Source organism: Petaurus breviceps, unplaced genomic scaffold, assembly GCF_028583685.1.
Source record: "Petaurus breviceps papuanus isolate PSGF00001 unplaced genomic scaffold, PetGlider_PUasm1.0 174, whole genome shotgun sequence".
Classification (NCBI taxonomy): Eukaryota; Metazoa; Chordata; class Mammalia; order Diprotodontia; family Petauridae; genus Petaurus; species Petaurus breviceps.
Genome location: NW_027185761.1, coordinates 40211812 through 40228469, shown reverse-complemented (window position 1 = coordinate 40228469; position 16658 = coordinate 40211812). Strand labels below are relative to the sequence as shown.

Here is a 16658-nt window from a genome sequence, read left to right as displayed (position 1 = left end):
GTGTGTGTGTGTGTGTGTGTGTGTGTGTGTGTGTGTGTGTGTGTGTCTGTAGGGGGGGTGTGCTTGAGGTCAGGTAGCAATTTAGGAGCAGAACCCAGGTTTCCTGACTCCCTCTAAAGCACTCTTGCTATTACATCATGCTGAATATTAGAGTTTCTATTCCAAATATAATTTTTGTTTGGGGTTCCTGGGAGCAGAGGGTCTGAGTCAGAGCAGATGTAATTTGTTGCTTTCTTCTGGATCTGTCTTTTTAAAAGCATGTCTTTTCTTGTCTCCAAAGTCAGCTCCATAGATAGCTTTGTAAGTGTAATGGAAAGGGAAACTGGTAATGAGTCCTGGTAGATGCCCTTATCTTCTTCCTTTAATCTGTTAGCTTCCTGAAGGACTTCTCCCTGGTACTTATAATGGTTTTCTTCAAATCCCCAGTATCCTTCAAAGCTTAGCTCAAATGTCATCTCTTATGGTAGCCTGTTCCTGTTCACCCCAGATGCTAGTCCCTCCTCCTTTAAAATTGTCTGTATTTATTTCATATGTATTTTGTACAATATATCCCTACTCTCTCCCTGTGATGCTGAGCAAATCTCCTACCTCTTCCTACTGTAGGCCAGTGGTTCTCAAACTTTTTGGCCTCAGGACTCTTTAAACATTATTGGGGACTCCCAAGAGCTTTTTTAATGTGGGTTATATCTATTGATACTTATATTCAAAATTAAAATGTCATATTATTCCTTTTAAAAGAGTTTGACCTCATAGACTCCTAGAGAGGGTCTCGGACTCCCCAAGTGATCCCCAGACCATACTTTGAGAGTCATTACTCTAGGAAACTTTGTAAGAATTATAAGTTACAGAAAAGGTGCCAACTTACAGTGATAGAGAGCATTTCCTCACCTGGGAAATCACAGGTCCATTCACATTTTAAAAATACTTACATATATGCGTGTCATCTCCTCCAATAGAAAGGAAGAGCTTAAAGGTAGGGGCTATTTCATTTATGTCTCTTTGTCTTCAGTGCCTAGCACATAACATAAATTTAATAAAAGCCTGACTGATTTTTGTGGTAAATTAAATGAACTTGTTTAAAAATTGCATATATAATCACAGGATTATAGAATTTAGAGTGGGGTGGGACCTTTCTCTTAGAATCAATGGACATTTATCCACTGAGTCCCTCCTATCTGATATACTTGAAAAGTTACTGAGTGAGGAGTCAGGAGATCTGGGTCTTAGTCCTGACTACCACTAACAGTCTGCGTGGGAGAATCCTTTCATCTCTAGGTCTCAGTTTCTTTACATCATTTTGGGTTTTGGTTTTTTTTTTGGGGGGTGACAAGGTCTGGGGATGAGTACTGGTCATTTAAAAGGAGAATGGGAGAGGCTTGGAACACTTGCTGTGGAGTCATGCAGCAGACAAAGGAATGCATTACCCAGCAATATCCGAGGCTCTGAACTCCATTTTTTTCTCCAGATGTGTTCCAGATGTCTTCTGACTTTGTTCCCATGTGAACCATTAGAATTCAATAAGATCCATAGGGTTTTGTGCTATTACATTGTGGATACACAATAAACACACTTATTAGTATTTCTTTTTTAGACATGGTTGTGCTTTTTGAACAGAAGGTTGCCATAGGATCATGGATTTGGAACTAAAAGGGACCGTGAAGGCTAAGTCCACCACCAGCATTTGTATAGATAAGAAAACAGAGGCCCACTGAGGTTAAGTGATCCTTACTGGGGTCACATAGCAGGCGTCTGAGGCAAGATTCAGTCTAGCACTGCATCCTTGATACCACCTCAGACTAGGCTTTAGTCGACTAGTATATACCCTAACATCTTTAATTGCTTCCATTTGGCAAAGTTCAGTTTCAGGGAATAATTAGATATGTAGGTACAGTGTCATAAATGACCAGTTTTGGTTACCCACATCCTTGAGGAGCCAAAATTAGCATGGCAAGAGCTTTTAAAAGGTCTTTATGGAGATCTGCAGCTATAATAAGGAATCAGCATGCTGGGGCTGAGCTGAGCAGAGCCAGCATGGGCAGGGTGCCCTGAGCTGAGCTGAACTGCCCCAGGAAAATGTGGGGCAGATTCTGGGGCAGCTGCTGCCAGCTGTGAAAATATCCAGCCTTTCAGGAGCAAAAGGAAGATGCTTCTGCCTTTTGAAGGGAAGACTTTTGGTTTTGGTTTCCTGTATTTCTTTACCTTGGCAGGAAGGAAGCTCTGAACCTGGGGTTGGGGACCACAGAAGCAGCTGCAGAGCAGTTATAAATTCCTTCCAAGCCCCTGGAGTTGGTGACAGGGTGGATGAAGTTCTGAGGAAGGAGGAGAAGAAGAATGGAAAACAAGGAGGAAGGGCCCTGGCCAGTTCTCTCCATCCTACTCTGTGCTAGTCAGTGCATAGTAGGTGTTTTGTGAATGCTTGTTGATTTGAATTGTAAAGTGACTTTGGGAAGATTTGTGCCTTGAGTGGTCAACAGGATGGACGCTGCAGTTAGGGAATGGTATTAATCCTAAAGCAAAGAGTGTGAAATTTACATTCGTGATTACATTTAGATTCCTCTTTTGTGCTCTGTTGTGTGCACATAAATGTTCTTTTTTGGTGTTATATAAAAACAAATTGCAAGGCAATGATGTTTGGCATGAGGTCACAGAGCTTCATAACTTGCCTTTGATCCCCTCTCTCTCTTTTTTTGTCTTTTTGGAAGTTGGAGGGCAGGGCAGTTGGGGTTATGTGACTTACCTAAGGTCACATGACTAATAAGTGTTAAGTGTCTGAGGTTGGATTTAAAATCAGGTCTCCAGGGCCTGTGCTCTATTCACTGCACCACCTAACTACCCCTAATCCTCTCTCTTTAGGTAAACGTGCACTTACTATAATATAGGCTTCTAGACAGTCACTTTGGGTGGTCTTGGTTCAGCACCTTCAAGCAGTGGGTTAATAAATATGGCAGTACTCATAATAGGCATGTTGAAAATGGCATACAAAGGTACAAATGATTCACTAATGATGCCTCTGGTCAGTGTTTTCAGAGTAAGAGTTCCCTATCCTCTGGATGAGAATCACTGTAAAAAGTGGCTTTGCTTACATATTTCTCAGAGTCCTAAATTGACCCCATGCCTGAGATGATTAATGAATAGTACCTCAGAGTGGAACCCTGGCAGGAAGGAAGGAGGCTAATGGTCACCTTGCCCTGGGCCTGACTCTGCCCTGTCCCTATAGCTGGAGGGGGTCTCACAGTGGAAATGGAAAAAAAGGATGAATGTGAAACTTTTATGTGAAGGGACTGTCTAAGAATTGGAGTGGGTCAGTCCTGTTTGAAGAAGACACACTGTTTCTTTGCAAAGGAGGAAGCCTTAGGGGGATAAATTAGGTTATAAAATGTTGTTGTTCAGTCATTTCAGTTATTTCTGACTCTTCTTGACTCCATTTGGGGTTTTCTTGGCAGAGATACTGGAGTGGTTTGCCATTTCCTTCTCCAGCTCATTTTTTAGAGGAGGAAACTGAGGCAAACAGAGTTCAATGACTTGCTCAAGGTCACACAGCTAGGAAGTGTCTGAGGCCAGATTTGAACTCAGGAAGATGAGTCTTCCTGACGTTAGGCCTGGCACTCTATCCGCTGCACCACCTAACTGCCCTATAAAGTGTTGAAGACCTTGATTTTTGGATGTATCCACAGGGTTCTGGAACTTTTTAACTTCCAGTAACAATTTGCCACAATGAGGGGCCTGGATCAGAGGACTAGATGGTTCCTTGTGCGAGTCACCTTGCTGAGAAGACGAGGGTAGGAAGGTTTGCTGGAATTTTGGTAGAATGGATTAGGACCCAATGTAGGATCATAAAAGTCAAAAGGAAGAGTTAAGAGCAAGTCTGAATGAGTGGAATTTGCTGTTCAGGTATCTGGAACAAGGGATTGAATGAAGCCTATATGATCCCAAGGCTATGAAATGGTGGTCTTGTAGCATTAACAGAGATGTATTTTGGAAGGGTGAACTCTGTATCTTGTAGGTGCTAGATAATTTTTTGTAGAATTGAATCGCTCATTTTTGGAGGGTACTAGAGTGGAAAGAACAATGGGCTGAGATGTAAAGCAACTTAGCCAGGGACATACATCCAGTATGAAAGTATATGAGGCAGGTTTTGAACCAATGTCTTCCTAACTCCCAGGTCCTCTGCTTTATCCACTATACCATGCTGCGCAGGAACAAGGCCGTCTCTGCTTCACATGCTATTTCTGCCACTTGTTGGAGAATGTGACCTTGGGTAAATCATCAGAACCTCAGTTTCCTCGTCTGAAAAATAAAGAAAATGGGTTAGATGTTCTCTAAAATCCCTCATATCTCTGAAAATTTCCAATCCTAGCTAATCCCACATTGTGCCATAGAACAGGAGGACAGGGAAGCATGAATGTAAGAAAACTTTTAATGGATATGTCTTCAAGCTGTGGTGATCACTTATATATGGAGGCAAAGGAGACAGAGAGGTAGGGAAGGAGAGAGGAAAGGAGAGGAGATGAAAAGAGAGAGGGGGGAGACTACAAACAGCCTTTGAGTCTCATCTAATAAAGGAAAACAATTAAAATAAACAGTCACAACAATGAAGTAAATCTCTTCCCAAAGACTATAGATCTGGGGGGTGGGGAGGGGGGAAGGGCTGTAGCCTTTAGAACCAGATTCTCTGCCATCATTAAATAGCACTGGCCAGTAAGTGATAGCCAGCTAAGTTTGCCTCTAATAAAAGATTGGGAAAGGTGCCCACTTCAGTGACCTAAAGCTTTATCATCCATTGTGCCTGCACAAGACAAATTCATTACCTGAAGCCTGAGATGACTAGAGTAATGTGAGAGGTAGGCAGAGGGGTGCCGCTGCTATGTCCCAGGGGCTGTTACTCCTTCTGGCCCCTGTGGATTTATAAAAAGTGTTTGTCACTGGACACCGAGATAGGCGGCAGTCCCTGTCTCAATGCTTCCTATCATGCGTGACTGAAAGGGTAGGGAACAGCTGAAGAGGCCAATTGGCTCCTAATTCTGACCCAAGAGAAATAAGTGGCATCACTTCCCCAGGCACATGCAGAGCTATGGAAACTCCAAGTTAATTGCAGGGGAACTTGCAGCAGCTGGCACATAGGAGATGGGCAGGGCAGGATAGAGTAGTGGGAAGAACTTGCCAAGGCCCCCTAGATGAAGGAGAAATGAATCCAATGCCATCTGCTGGTGGGCTTTCTAACTCTGTGACCAACACTAAGTCATTCGCCCTTTCTGACAACAACCTCAGTTTCCTCATCTGTAAAATGGGAATAACAGCTCTCAAGTTGTGAGGACTAGATGAGAATCTGTGTGTAAAGTGCTTTGTGAATCTTAAAGGGCTATATAAACATCAGCTATTATTATTGATTGATTATTGTTGTGACAGGCAAAGGGACCCAGAAGAAATAATAGAGGCAGGTGAGGGTAAGAAGTCCAGGAAGAGAAAGATATTGGGGTCCGGGGAAAAGTGGTAAGTTGTCCTCACTGCCATGCAATATTAATTTTTAGGCACATTGTTAGAGAAATGTGTTCTCAAAAGGAAAGGGGAGGAAAGTTATTCTCATGCATATTCACTTAGCACCTAGAGTTTCTGAGCAGGGTTTTTCTTGTACCAGTTACAGTCTGAGATAATCACATTGCAAAGCTTGCCAAATGACCCCACCCAGATCCTCAACTCTTGTGATTGTGAAGGAAGCCAAGAGCAAGCCCTCTACTAGCTGAATAAGTGGCATGCCGATTTGCCTGTGAACTTTTGGAAAACAGGTGGGAAGGAGGCATCCAATTCTCAAACTAATTTCAGTTGTCTCAAAGTGCCCCTTCCTGACCTCCTCTCCTGAAAACTCTTCTCAGCATTCAGCGTGTTTGAGAATTGGCTTCTTCTCCATGTTTGGAACAGATCTTTTATGGGGAGGAAATATCTGTTCGGCAACTGAGTTAAGATTCTGGCCTCTCAGATGGTGTTCCCAGTCTAGCGGCTGACTCAGTACTTGATCCATCAGCGTTGCAGATCATCTAGCCTCACTCTGCCTCCATTTCTCCTCTGTGCTGAACTTAATACTCACTGGCTCACTGAGCCTGCAGTGAGGCATGGCTAGCATTACATTTTCATGCATTGAGGCTCTCACCGGGCTTAGAAATCCAAGTGTTTTGTCCTCACCTCCTCCTTTTCTCTCTGGCTTGCACATTCTCCTTTTATGCTGTGGTCATGCATTCCACTCTTAAAATAAAAACATCCAGATGGGGGGTGGAAAATGTCGTATTGCTCATATTACATGGGAAAGTTGTGGAGGGTACTCCCACCAACTTCTTGTTGAGGTTATGCCCAAATCGAATTTCCATGGCCTGTGCAAATAGAAAGCCTCTTCAGCCATCAGGAAGACGGGGTCGGCTGAAAATCAGCAGTGTTACATCAAAATAGGCTGGATGAAACCCGTAGCTGTAGTAGGGTAGCCTTCCCTTAGTGGAGCCAGAAACAGTTCAAATACCCTTAACAATCCAAATGATTTATCTGCTGCTACTAGTGTATATGTGTGTGCGTGTATATGTGTGTACATATACATGCACATATGTCCGTATACACTGAGATATATACACACATCTATACATGCAATATATTATATCGTTTAGTCATTCAGTTGTGTCCAATTCTTCATGACTCTGTGAACCATATTGTCCATATGCTTTGCTTGGCAAATATATTGGAGTAGTTGTCCATTTCCTGCTCCAGTGGGTTAAGGGAAACAGAGGTTAAGTGACTTACCTACGGTCACACAGCTGGTAAGTATCTAAGGTTGGATTTGAACTTGAATCTTCCTGATTCCAGGGCTAGTGCTCTAGTCACAGAACTACCTAGCTGCTTCAAACATATATATACATATATACGTATATACACATATGTATATGTGTACACATAGATATAATATACATACTTATGTATATACAATATATAATATATAGGCATATATACAGAAATATGTTTATTATATGCACATATTAATATATACAGTATATATGCATGCTTATATATGAAACATCTTTTGTGTCTGTTCCCTTGTCCAAGGGAATATTCTCCTTCTTCATCTCCCGCCTCTTAGAATCTCGTAGCTACATTGAAATCACAGCCCAAGTACCTTTCGATGTGAGGTCTTTCTTGATCACTCTTCAAATATTAGGGCCCAATACTTCTTGAAATAACAACTATTCTTTCCATGTACCTGTCTATGTGAGTGTTTTATCACCCCAGTAAATGTCATCAGCTTGAGGGGCAGCAAGGGTTTTGAGAACTGACTTTATATCCCCAGAGCCTAGCATAGTGCCTGGTATGGTAGAATTTGCTTAATATGTTCGTGCTGAATTGAATGGAATAAATATAGATCTAAATTTGTACTTTTCAAATAAACAGAATTGTCAAAATGTTTATCACGTCACCAAATATAACAGATTTTGTCTGTTGATGTGTTTTTTAATTGGAGATAACTTACTTAGCACTTAAATGCTTATTGACTGACTGATCTCACCAGTCTTGGGATGTTTTCATGCATTTTACCCAATACTGTTTTTATTTTTTCTTCCCAGAAAGCATGGGGAGCCAAAACATTCCCCAGCCTTGCCAGCGGAACAATGGATGCACCTGGCTGTCGTGGCATGTGGGGACCGTCTGGAAGAGACGCTCATTATGCTCAAATCAGCCATCCTCTTCAGCTATCGGAAGATTCGATTTCACATCTTTGCTGAGGATTCACTGAAGCCTGAGTTTGATAAAAAGGTGAATTTACAGCAAACTGTAGTAGCTGTATATGAGGCCCAGGCTAATTCAGGCCCAAACCTGGGTAGGGCCTCGTGAGTTTTGTCTGTTTCCTGATGGTGATGAGAGCTTGGATCATAGTTCTTCTTTCTGTCTTAGTTCCATGCATCAACCATGGAGACCATCACTTTATCCTGTGATGAATCTGTTTATAGATACCTTATTTTCCCCCCTTTCCTTTCTTATTAATTTGACAAGTCCTGAGGTTTTTCATTGGGGAAGAACAAAGAACCTTTCTGTTTCATATCTGTCTTTTCCATCCCCCATCCTACATCATGCCTCTGGGCTAGTTACAGTAATGAGAAATACCTAAGAGGACTAGGTTGAATAGAAGGTTAATGATAAGAAAGCTAGGAAATATTACATTTTCTGAGCAAAAATAAAAAGTGGGTTTAATGTCTTCATCAAGAGCAGCCTGAGGAATATTTGGAATAAATTGGGATCATAAATTGACTTGAAAATGCCAGAGGAAGAGCTAGAATCAGTGGGGAAGAGGAGGAGGAGGAAAAGGGGTGACCTACAGTCAGCTGCCACTTAAATATCTTCCAGTTAATTTAAGCATCGACAGTGTTGTTGTGGCAGGTTTTTGTTTTTTTTTTTAGTTTTGTTGGTCAGTTCTGTGGAGGGACTGAGATTGGTCATTTCAATTAATAATAATTTGACTGACTTTTAGGATTGTTTTCATTAACATGATTAAACTGTGTCTTTTAGGAAGACTCATCTTCCCGAGTTCAAATCTAGTCTCAGACACTTAGTAGCTGTGTGATCCTGGGCAAGTCATATAACTTGGTTTGCCTGACTGCCTAAGAGGATGGTGGTACCCTCCACAGTAATAGGAAAGCATTAAAGAACTATGGAAAAATTTGTCCAAACTGATGGCGAATGAAGCAAAACCAGATAAAACACATAGTTTTTGTTGCTCAGTTGTGTTTGTAGCAGCAAGCACCCCAGTGTCCCCAGGGCGGCTGCCACCACAGGTTCTTGGATCTGCTTTGATAAAGGAAAGCAACTCAAAATGGGTTAACAAGCTTACTTTAATCAGTCAAATATGTATCCTTTACCTAGTTCAGGGGAAAAAGGTCAGCACCCTGAACTTCAGAATATACAGACAGAATTATCAAGACAGAAACAGATCAAGTAGACAGATTTCCAAACTGTCCAACCATTACATTCATACCAAATCAACATCTGGGTTTTTCAAAGCCAGGGGCTCTCAACAATGGCTTCCCAGAGTTTCATCTGATCAAATCACAGAACACTTCTCAAAGTGAGCCCCAAAACAAAGCTACACATCAGGGCTTATATAGCCTTCTCCTGGCTCAGAGAATGTAACAACCTTATTGACCCACTGGCCAATCAAAAAGTATCTACTGAAAAACAAGCCTCCCACCCCAGGTTCCAAGTGCACTTTAGCCTAGGGGCAGGGAAGATCTTTAAATTTACATTCCCATTACAGTGTTTGACTCTTCCTGACCTCATTGGGAGTTTTCTTGGCAAAGATACTGGAGTGGTTTACCATTTCCTTCTCCAGCTCATTTTACAGATGAAGGAACTGAGGCAAGAATCATCCTGGACTCCTCACTCTCTCACCCTCCACATCCAGTCAGTGGTCAAGCCCTGTCATTTCTTGTCCTAGCCCTTGTCCCATCTCTCCTTTAAAAGCCACTTTTTCTCTTCTGATAGGGCCCCCACCCTGGTACAGGCCGTTTTCACTTCACACCTGAACTATTGAAGTAGCCTGTGATTGGTCTACCTGTCTCACATTGCTTCTTATTCTGGGCCACCTTCCACTCAGCTGTCAAATCAATCAAGTCTGACCATGTCACCTCCAATGACCTGTTGCTTCCAGAATCAAGTATAAAATCTTCTGTTTCACTTTTAAAGCCCTTCACAACCTGACCCTTTCCTATTTTTCCAGTCTTCATACACCTTACTCATTCTCCATAATCTTTGATCCGTTGACATATAACATTCCATCTCTTGGCTCTAGACAAAAGCCTGGATCTTACTGGACATCTTTCCCTAAAGGTTGGAGCTCTGCCTCCTAGCTTTCTTGAAGTCTCAGTTAAAGTCCTACCTTCTGAAAGAAGCCTTTTGAATTCTTCCTTAATATTAATACCTTCCCTCTGAGGTTATTTCCAATTTATCAGTCAGTTAGCAAGCATTGATTAAACACCCGCTGTATGTTAGTCTTGGGGATACAAAAAAAGTCAAAAGACAGTCCCTGCTTTCAAAGAGCTCACAGTTTAATGTGGGAGACAATATAAAAACAATTATATATAATTACATATGAGGAAGCTACATGGGAGATAATTGAGAGGAAAGGCCCTAGCATTAAAGGAAATCAGGTGAACCTTTGTAGAAGGTGAGATTTCAGCAAGTACTTGAAGGAAGCCCTGGGAGCCCAGAGGGTAGAGGTGGAGAGAGTTCTAGGCATGTAGGATGTATGTTGTTTGTTTGTTTTGCTTTTTGGAGGGCAATTGGGGTTTAGTGACTTGTCTGAGGTCACACAGCTAGTTTTTGTGTTGTGTCTGAGGCTGGATTTGAACTCAAGTCCTCCTGACTCCAGGGCCGGTGCTCTATTCACTGCACCACCTAACCGCCCCTTGTTGTTTGTTTATAGTTGTTTTCATGTTGTCTCTCCCATACCCTGAGCACCTTGAGAGCAGGGACTGCTTTTGCCTTTCTTTGTTCCCCCAATATTCTTCCTCAGCACATAGTAGGCACATAATAAATGCTTGTCAACTTGACTCCTTCATAGTCATCATTTCTCAGAGTATAATAATATGCCATTGCATTTATTTATTTAGTAAGCTCTTCCCTGATCCATTGGCACCCACTTGGTTTGCAGGGATTGCAAACCACGCCTCCCTCCCCCACCCCCACCCCTAGCCCCAGTCATCATCTGTTTTACTATGTTGAGTTTAAGAGAGAAGGTATCAGGGAGGGAGGTGAGTAAAAGATCAAGACACATATTATGTGCTATCAATGATACTTTAGTCTTTATTCTGCCCCCAAGAAGCCTAGAGGGTTTGGAGGAAACAGGAGAAGGTTTCAAAGGCTGACACCACTGGCACCATTTACCTTTGACGTCATGCTTTCAACTCCCCTTGCTCAGGCTTTCTGACAGCCGCCGTCTCATTGCACTGTTACCTTGCTAAGTAAGGTAACAAAGGGATTTATAAAAAGCCCCTACTCCTAATAAGGGCTTTTATTGTAGAATATTGTGTGCTCTGTCACAGGATAATGAATGAATTAGTGGAAAAGCATTTAATAAGTGTTTACTATGTGCCAAGCACTGGGCAAAACACTAAGGATACAAACAGAAAAAAAGGAGCATCCCTTTCCCTGAGCATCCCATATTCCATTTGGGGGAGACCACACATAGCAAAGAATTCAGCTGTAGGTGGATAGAAAGGTTCAGAAATCCTAAGGATGCAGTTTCAAGGTGGGTGGCAAAGCCCACAAGGCTTTAGGGTGATACAGGAATCTAGAGAATAATGATGATGGTAATAACAGTAACAGTAACTTGCATTAAATAACACTTTTAAAATTGGCTACCATTTTGCACATAGTATCTCATTGAGCCTCACAACAACCTTTTCAAAAAGGTGCTATTATTTCTGCTCTACAGTTGAGGAAACTGAGGACCAGAGAGCTTCAGTGATTTGTTCAGAGTCACACAGCTAACAAGTATTTTAAGTAGGATTTGAACCCAGATCTTTCTTTTTCCAAGTCCAACATTCTATATACTAGTATAGGATTATGGATCTAGAGCTTGGAGTCTGAGAAACCATCTGTTCCAACACCCTCATTTCACAGGCCCAAATTACAGACTCTGGCCCCAGAGCTCAATCCTGTTCCAAATAATGTTTGCATTTTTACCTGGAAGAGTAGATAAGGGGGGAATTTTAGGCACTGTCTTTGAGCAGGTTGTGGGAAATGTATGAGTGTGTGCTATCCTTTTGATGATTATATCTAGTAGGATTAATTTTGCATAAATTTCCTCAAGCAGATGTGTCCTGGTGGTTGTTGTTGGTGGTGGTGGTGATAGTGATGGTGGTGGTGGTTGGTGGTGGCTGGTGGTGGTTATGGTGGTTGTGGTTGGTGATGGTGGTTGGTGGTGGTGGTGATAGTGGTAGTGGTGGTGGAGGTCGGTGGTGGTGGTGGTGGAGGTTGTTGTTGGTGGTGGTGGTTGGTGGTGGTGGTGGAGGTCGGTGGTGGTGATGGTGGTGGTAGAGGTGGTGGTGGTGATGGTGGTGATGGTGGTTGTGGTTGGTGGTGGTGGTGGTGGTTGGTGGTGGTGGTAGTTGGTGGTGGTGGCTGGTGATGGTGGTGGCAAAACTCCAACCAGATATTGATATTGAGTTTGAGCACACCACCTTATGGCTCATCTGTTAAACTTTTCTCCCTCCTACATTTAACAGCATTCCAAGTCATTTCAGTCTTTCCTGGGTTCTCATCTCCACTCTCTTGCTTCCTTGTCTTTCAGTTGCGACAGTGGCCTTCCTCATACACAAAGAAGTTTGAGCACAGAATCTATCCGATCACATTTTCTGTTGGAAATGCTCAGGAATGGAAGAAGCTGTTCAAGCCTTGTGCTGCCCAGAGGCTCTTTCTTCCGGTAGGGACACCTGGTTTTCATCAAAGGCAATTTGGCAGTGGAGCACTTTTGGAAAGTTGGTCCAAGCATATTTGGAGAGCACTGTCTTAGCACTAAAAATGCAGCCGTTTTGGATTTTTCAAAAATACGTTGGAGAAAAGAATCTACAAGATTCTTATTAGAATAAATAGACCTTATTTCAGGTTGGGCTGTCCATGATTAGGATGTTTTATGCTTTTATTCTGAAATATTCTTCACAATCCAAGTAGGAGGAAATTAATTTGGGTGTGGTTTTTTCTTTTTAAAAAAATTTTTGATTAAAGGTGAGAGGTGAGAGCAAGTCAGTCTTTTAGCAATGTTAGTAAACTCCTGCTTTGCCAGGCATTAGGGATACAGACATTGTGAAAGATTCTTGCCCTCAGGGAGCTCACATTCCAGCAGGGACAATGACATGTATGTGAAGCAATTAATAAGTCAGAAAGCATGGCTTATTGTGCAGGTGCTGTACTAAATACTAGGGAAATAATTGTCTCTGGCCATGACTGGGTCTTAAGTTCCCTTAACCCAATTCAACACGCATTAAATATGTTCCATCTGCCGGGCACTGTGCTGATAGCAACCACCCCCTCTAAACGCACACCTTACCCCATCAATTTTGTTACTTATTTTGTATATACTTAATCTCAGACTTAAAGACAATGTGGTGTAGTAGATAAAGAGTTGGCCTCTGAGCCAGAAAAACCTGGATTCAAATCCTGACTGCCACTTACTGACTGTGTGATCCTGGGCAAGTCACTTGATTTCTCTAGGCAGCACTCTGAGACTAGATATCACAGAGAAAATGCTTCAATAGAGGACATTTCCTTATTTGTGAGTTCCCTGTATACATGAAATCATAGGTCTGGTTTCTATCCGTAATCTCCCAATGTTTCCAAGTGACTATAAGATCTTAAGTTAAAGAAAAGTCTCCATAACTGTAGTACGCATGGATGAAGACATAGGAATGGACCAAATATATATTTATATACATAATTGAAATGTGTGTGTATATGTACATACACCAAAGAATAATGACTTTTTTGTATATATGTATGTGTGTATGTATATATATATGTAAATATATATATATACATATAAGCACATACATACAAAATATGCCAAATATCAAGCATACAAAAAACCCTACATTACAAGAAGAGTATCTTCTTTGGTGTGTACATACATACATATATATGTATGGACATATACAGTGAGTATGTATGTATACACACACACACACACACACACACACACACACATGAAAGAAGAATATAGTTTTTTGTGCTCTCAAATCAATGGAAACTGCATGTGATCATACCCTGACCTAGAATCGTGATTTCCTTTCCACCACTGAAACAACAAAACCCTCTTGCTGTTGGTTTCCATTCATTCTCAGCTGACTGAATGTTCCCTTTTGAATGACAAATGGATGCTGCCATTACTTATCTTCTGTTGATAATAGAAACCAGCCCTTACTTCAAACAATAAAGGTCGATTATAGTTGGCAGTGCATTTACCTTTTTTCAGTAGTATATCATGGCATCAACATATAAACTTGGCATTTCAGAGACATAGTAGAGATGTATTGAGCCTTGAGGTAATTTAAAATCAAGTCTTGGTGGAATTTTTCCCTTGTAATCCATCTCTTTAAAAACCAAGTCAGTTATATTGCTGAGACATAGCACAGACAATGGGAATCTTAAAATATAAGCATCCAGGTAGAGTTGATTGGGAAGGAGCCACTTTGAACTATTCTTAGCCACTAGGTAGGGAATCACACCAGGCTGGTGCCTAAAACAGACCTGGAGTAGAGCTTTGGTGTCCAGCATTCAGATCGCAGAATCTGGAAGTTGGAAGGGACCTTATTGGCCATCTCGTCAAATCCATACACGAAAGGCATCATCAATGTAGCAGACCTGACAAGAGGTCATCCATTCTTTGTTTGAAGGCCTCAAAGGGAGGGGAGCCCACCACCTCTTCATGCAGCTCATTGAACTTTTGGATAGCTCTAATTGTCAAGGAGTTTTTCCTTATATCCGGCCTAAATCTGTCTCTTTTTTGCAACTTACCAGTGATTTTTCCTGACTCTGCCTTCTGGGGCCAGAAAGAAAATCCTCCTTCCAAGGACAGACCCTCAAATACTTAATGAGAGCTACTATATCTCCCCCAACTCTTCCTTCTTTAGGCTAAATCTGCACAGTTCTTTCAAACAGTTGTCATATGACTTGGCCTCATGGCCCTTCACTGTCCTGGTGGCCATCTCCTGGTCAGTCAGATATGCAGCAGACATTGATCAAGCCCTGACTGCATGCCAGATACAGTGCATCTTGCAGCTCGTCAGTAATTTTCTTAAACAGTGGCACCCTCTTTTAATGCTCTGTGGATAGATTCTTACCATTGACATAAAATGACCACAGAAAATTTCACAATATAGAATTATTTTATTCTAAAGTATAATCATCTTCCATTCTCGTTCCAGAAATTTGACCTTTGTGACATCTAGGGATAGAACTGAAATTTCATTTCAGATTTATAAGCTCCTCACCAGTCTTTGGATCCAAAAAAACCAAAAGGCCTCATGAAATCCAAGACCAGTATAGGTCAAAGTAAAATAAGAATTACAGAATTTTCCCTCAGCTAAACCATGATTTGAGATTGGGGAACTAGTCAGACAAATTAATGTTATACATTTCTCTTAAACTTTCTCTTCTTTTAACTGGCTCATATGGTCTGATTCCAAGATATCCAGACTGTGGTCAAGGTTGGATACCCATATGGATTTGAATAAATATACCCAGCTGGTCTAAGGCATTGGGAATGGAGTACTAGAATGGAATCATCATTTGCACCTGATCTTGGCAAAGAGAGTGGGAAAAAGTCTGGATCCAGGATTAGGCATTCCTGAAAACCCGTCAGCTAGAATTACAGCTTAGACTCCAAATTTCGTACCTGAAATAGTAATCAGAATACAAACCAAGTAGAACAAGGATGATTTTAACACTCCATAAACATTAGGTGAACTTAGTGCCAACCTAAGTCATACAGTTAATGAGAAAAACAGTTGGACTTGATATTACTTATTGGCGACAGATTTCTTCCATCAGATTTTTTTAGGGGGATGGGAAGAGGTTTTTACATCTTTTAGTAACTTTCAACTTCTAGAAAAACTAATTTGTGGCAATAAGCCTATCCCACTTTGAAAAACACTTATCCTCATCAGTGGCATAATATATCCCAGGAGATTTTGCCCAACTGACATTCACCAAGGAGACTTCAAACCAGCCAAACAACAAGTCATAGATCTTCACTGGCAATCTCCTCAAAAAGCTAATTGAAAATTAAATATTTAGAATCAGATTTTGTACCCTAAAGAGATTTTTTTAGGGCAATTGGGGTTAAGTGACTTGCCCAAGGTCACATGGCCAGTTTTTGTGTTAAGTGTCTGAGGCTGGATTTGAACTCAGGTCCTCCTGACTCCAGGGCCGGTGCTCTATTCACTGCACCACCTAGCTGCCCCAAGAGATTTTTTATAAAGAAGAAAAGACCCATATGTATAATATTATATTATTATATATTATATATATATAAATATAAATATTTTTTTATAACAGATCTTTGTGGTGGCAAAAAAACTGGAAACTAAAGTGCTGTCAATCAATTGGGGAATGGCAGGACAAATTATGACATATGAATGTGATGGAATACTAGGGTGCTGTAAAAAGTGATGAGAGAGAAGATTTGCACGAACTGATGCAAGCTGAAGTCAGCAGAACCAGAATAATTTATACAGTAATAGCATTGTACAGACAAACAACTTGAGAGTACTTAAGAAATCTGTTCTGATCAATGTGACTAACCACAATTCAGAGGAGCCATGCTGAAGCATAGTAGCCACCTCCCGACAGAGATGGTAGACTCAGGGTGAAGAACCGGACATATATTTGTTTGGATGTAGCCAGTGTATGAATTTGTTTTGCTTGACTATGCACATTTGTTATAAGAATTTTGTTTTTCTTTTCCTTTTTTTAATTCAATGTAGGTGAGGGAGACAGGAGGGAGAGAAAATACATTTTTGTTAAGCTTGAATTAAAGCAAACCTTACCTGAGTTGACTTGGAGGGTCAGGAGTGTGTGTATGTGTGTGTGTGTGTGTGTGTAGGGTGACTTTACTGTGTGATCATTTCTTTTAAAAC

General features: G+C 41.3%; 1 protein-coding gene across 1 annotated transcript in view; it reads left to right on the top strand.

The window, feature by feature from the left end:
• The window catches only part of GXYLT2 (glucoside xylosyltransferase 2), an 80379-nt gene that overhangs the window by 16932 nt on the left and 46789 nt on the right, over nucleotides 1-16658 (top strand). Inside the window, exons 2-3 of the mRNA XM_069084089.1 lie at nucleotides 7596-7785; nucleotides 12317-12448. Of these exons, the coding sequence (XP_068940190.1) occupies nucleotides 7596-7785; nucleotides 12317-12448 (322 nt within the window). The remainder of the gene's footprint in view (nucleotides 1-7595; nucleotides 7786-12316; nucleotides 12449-16658) is intronic.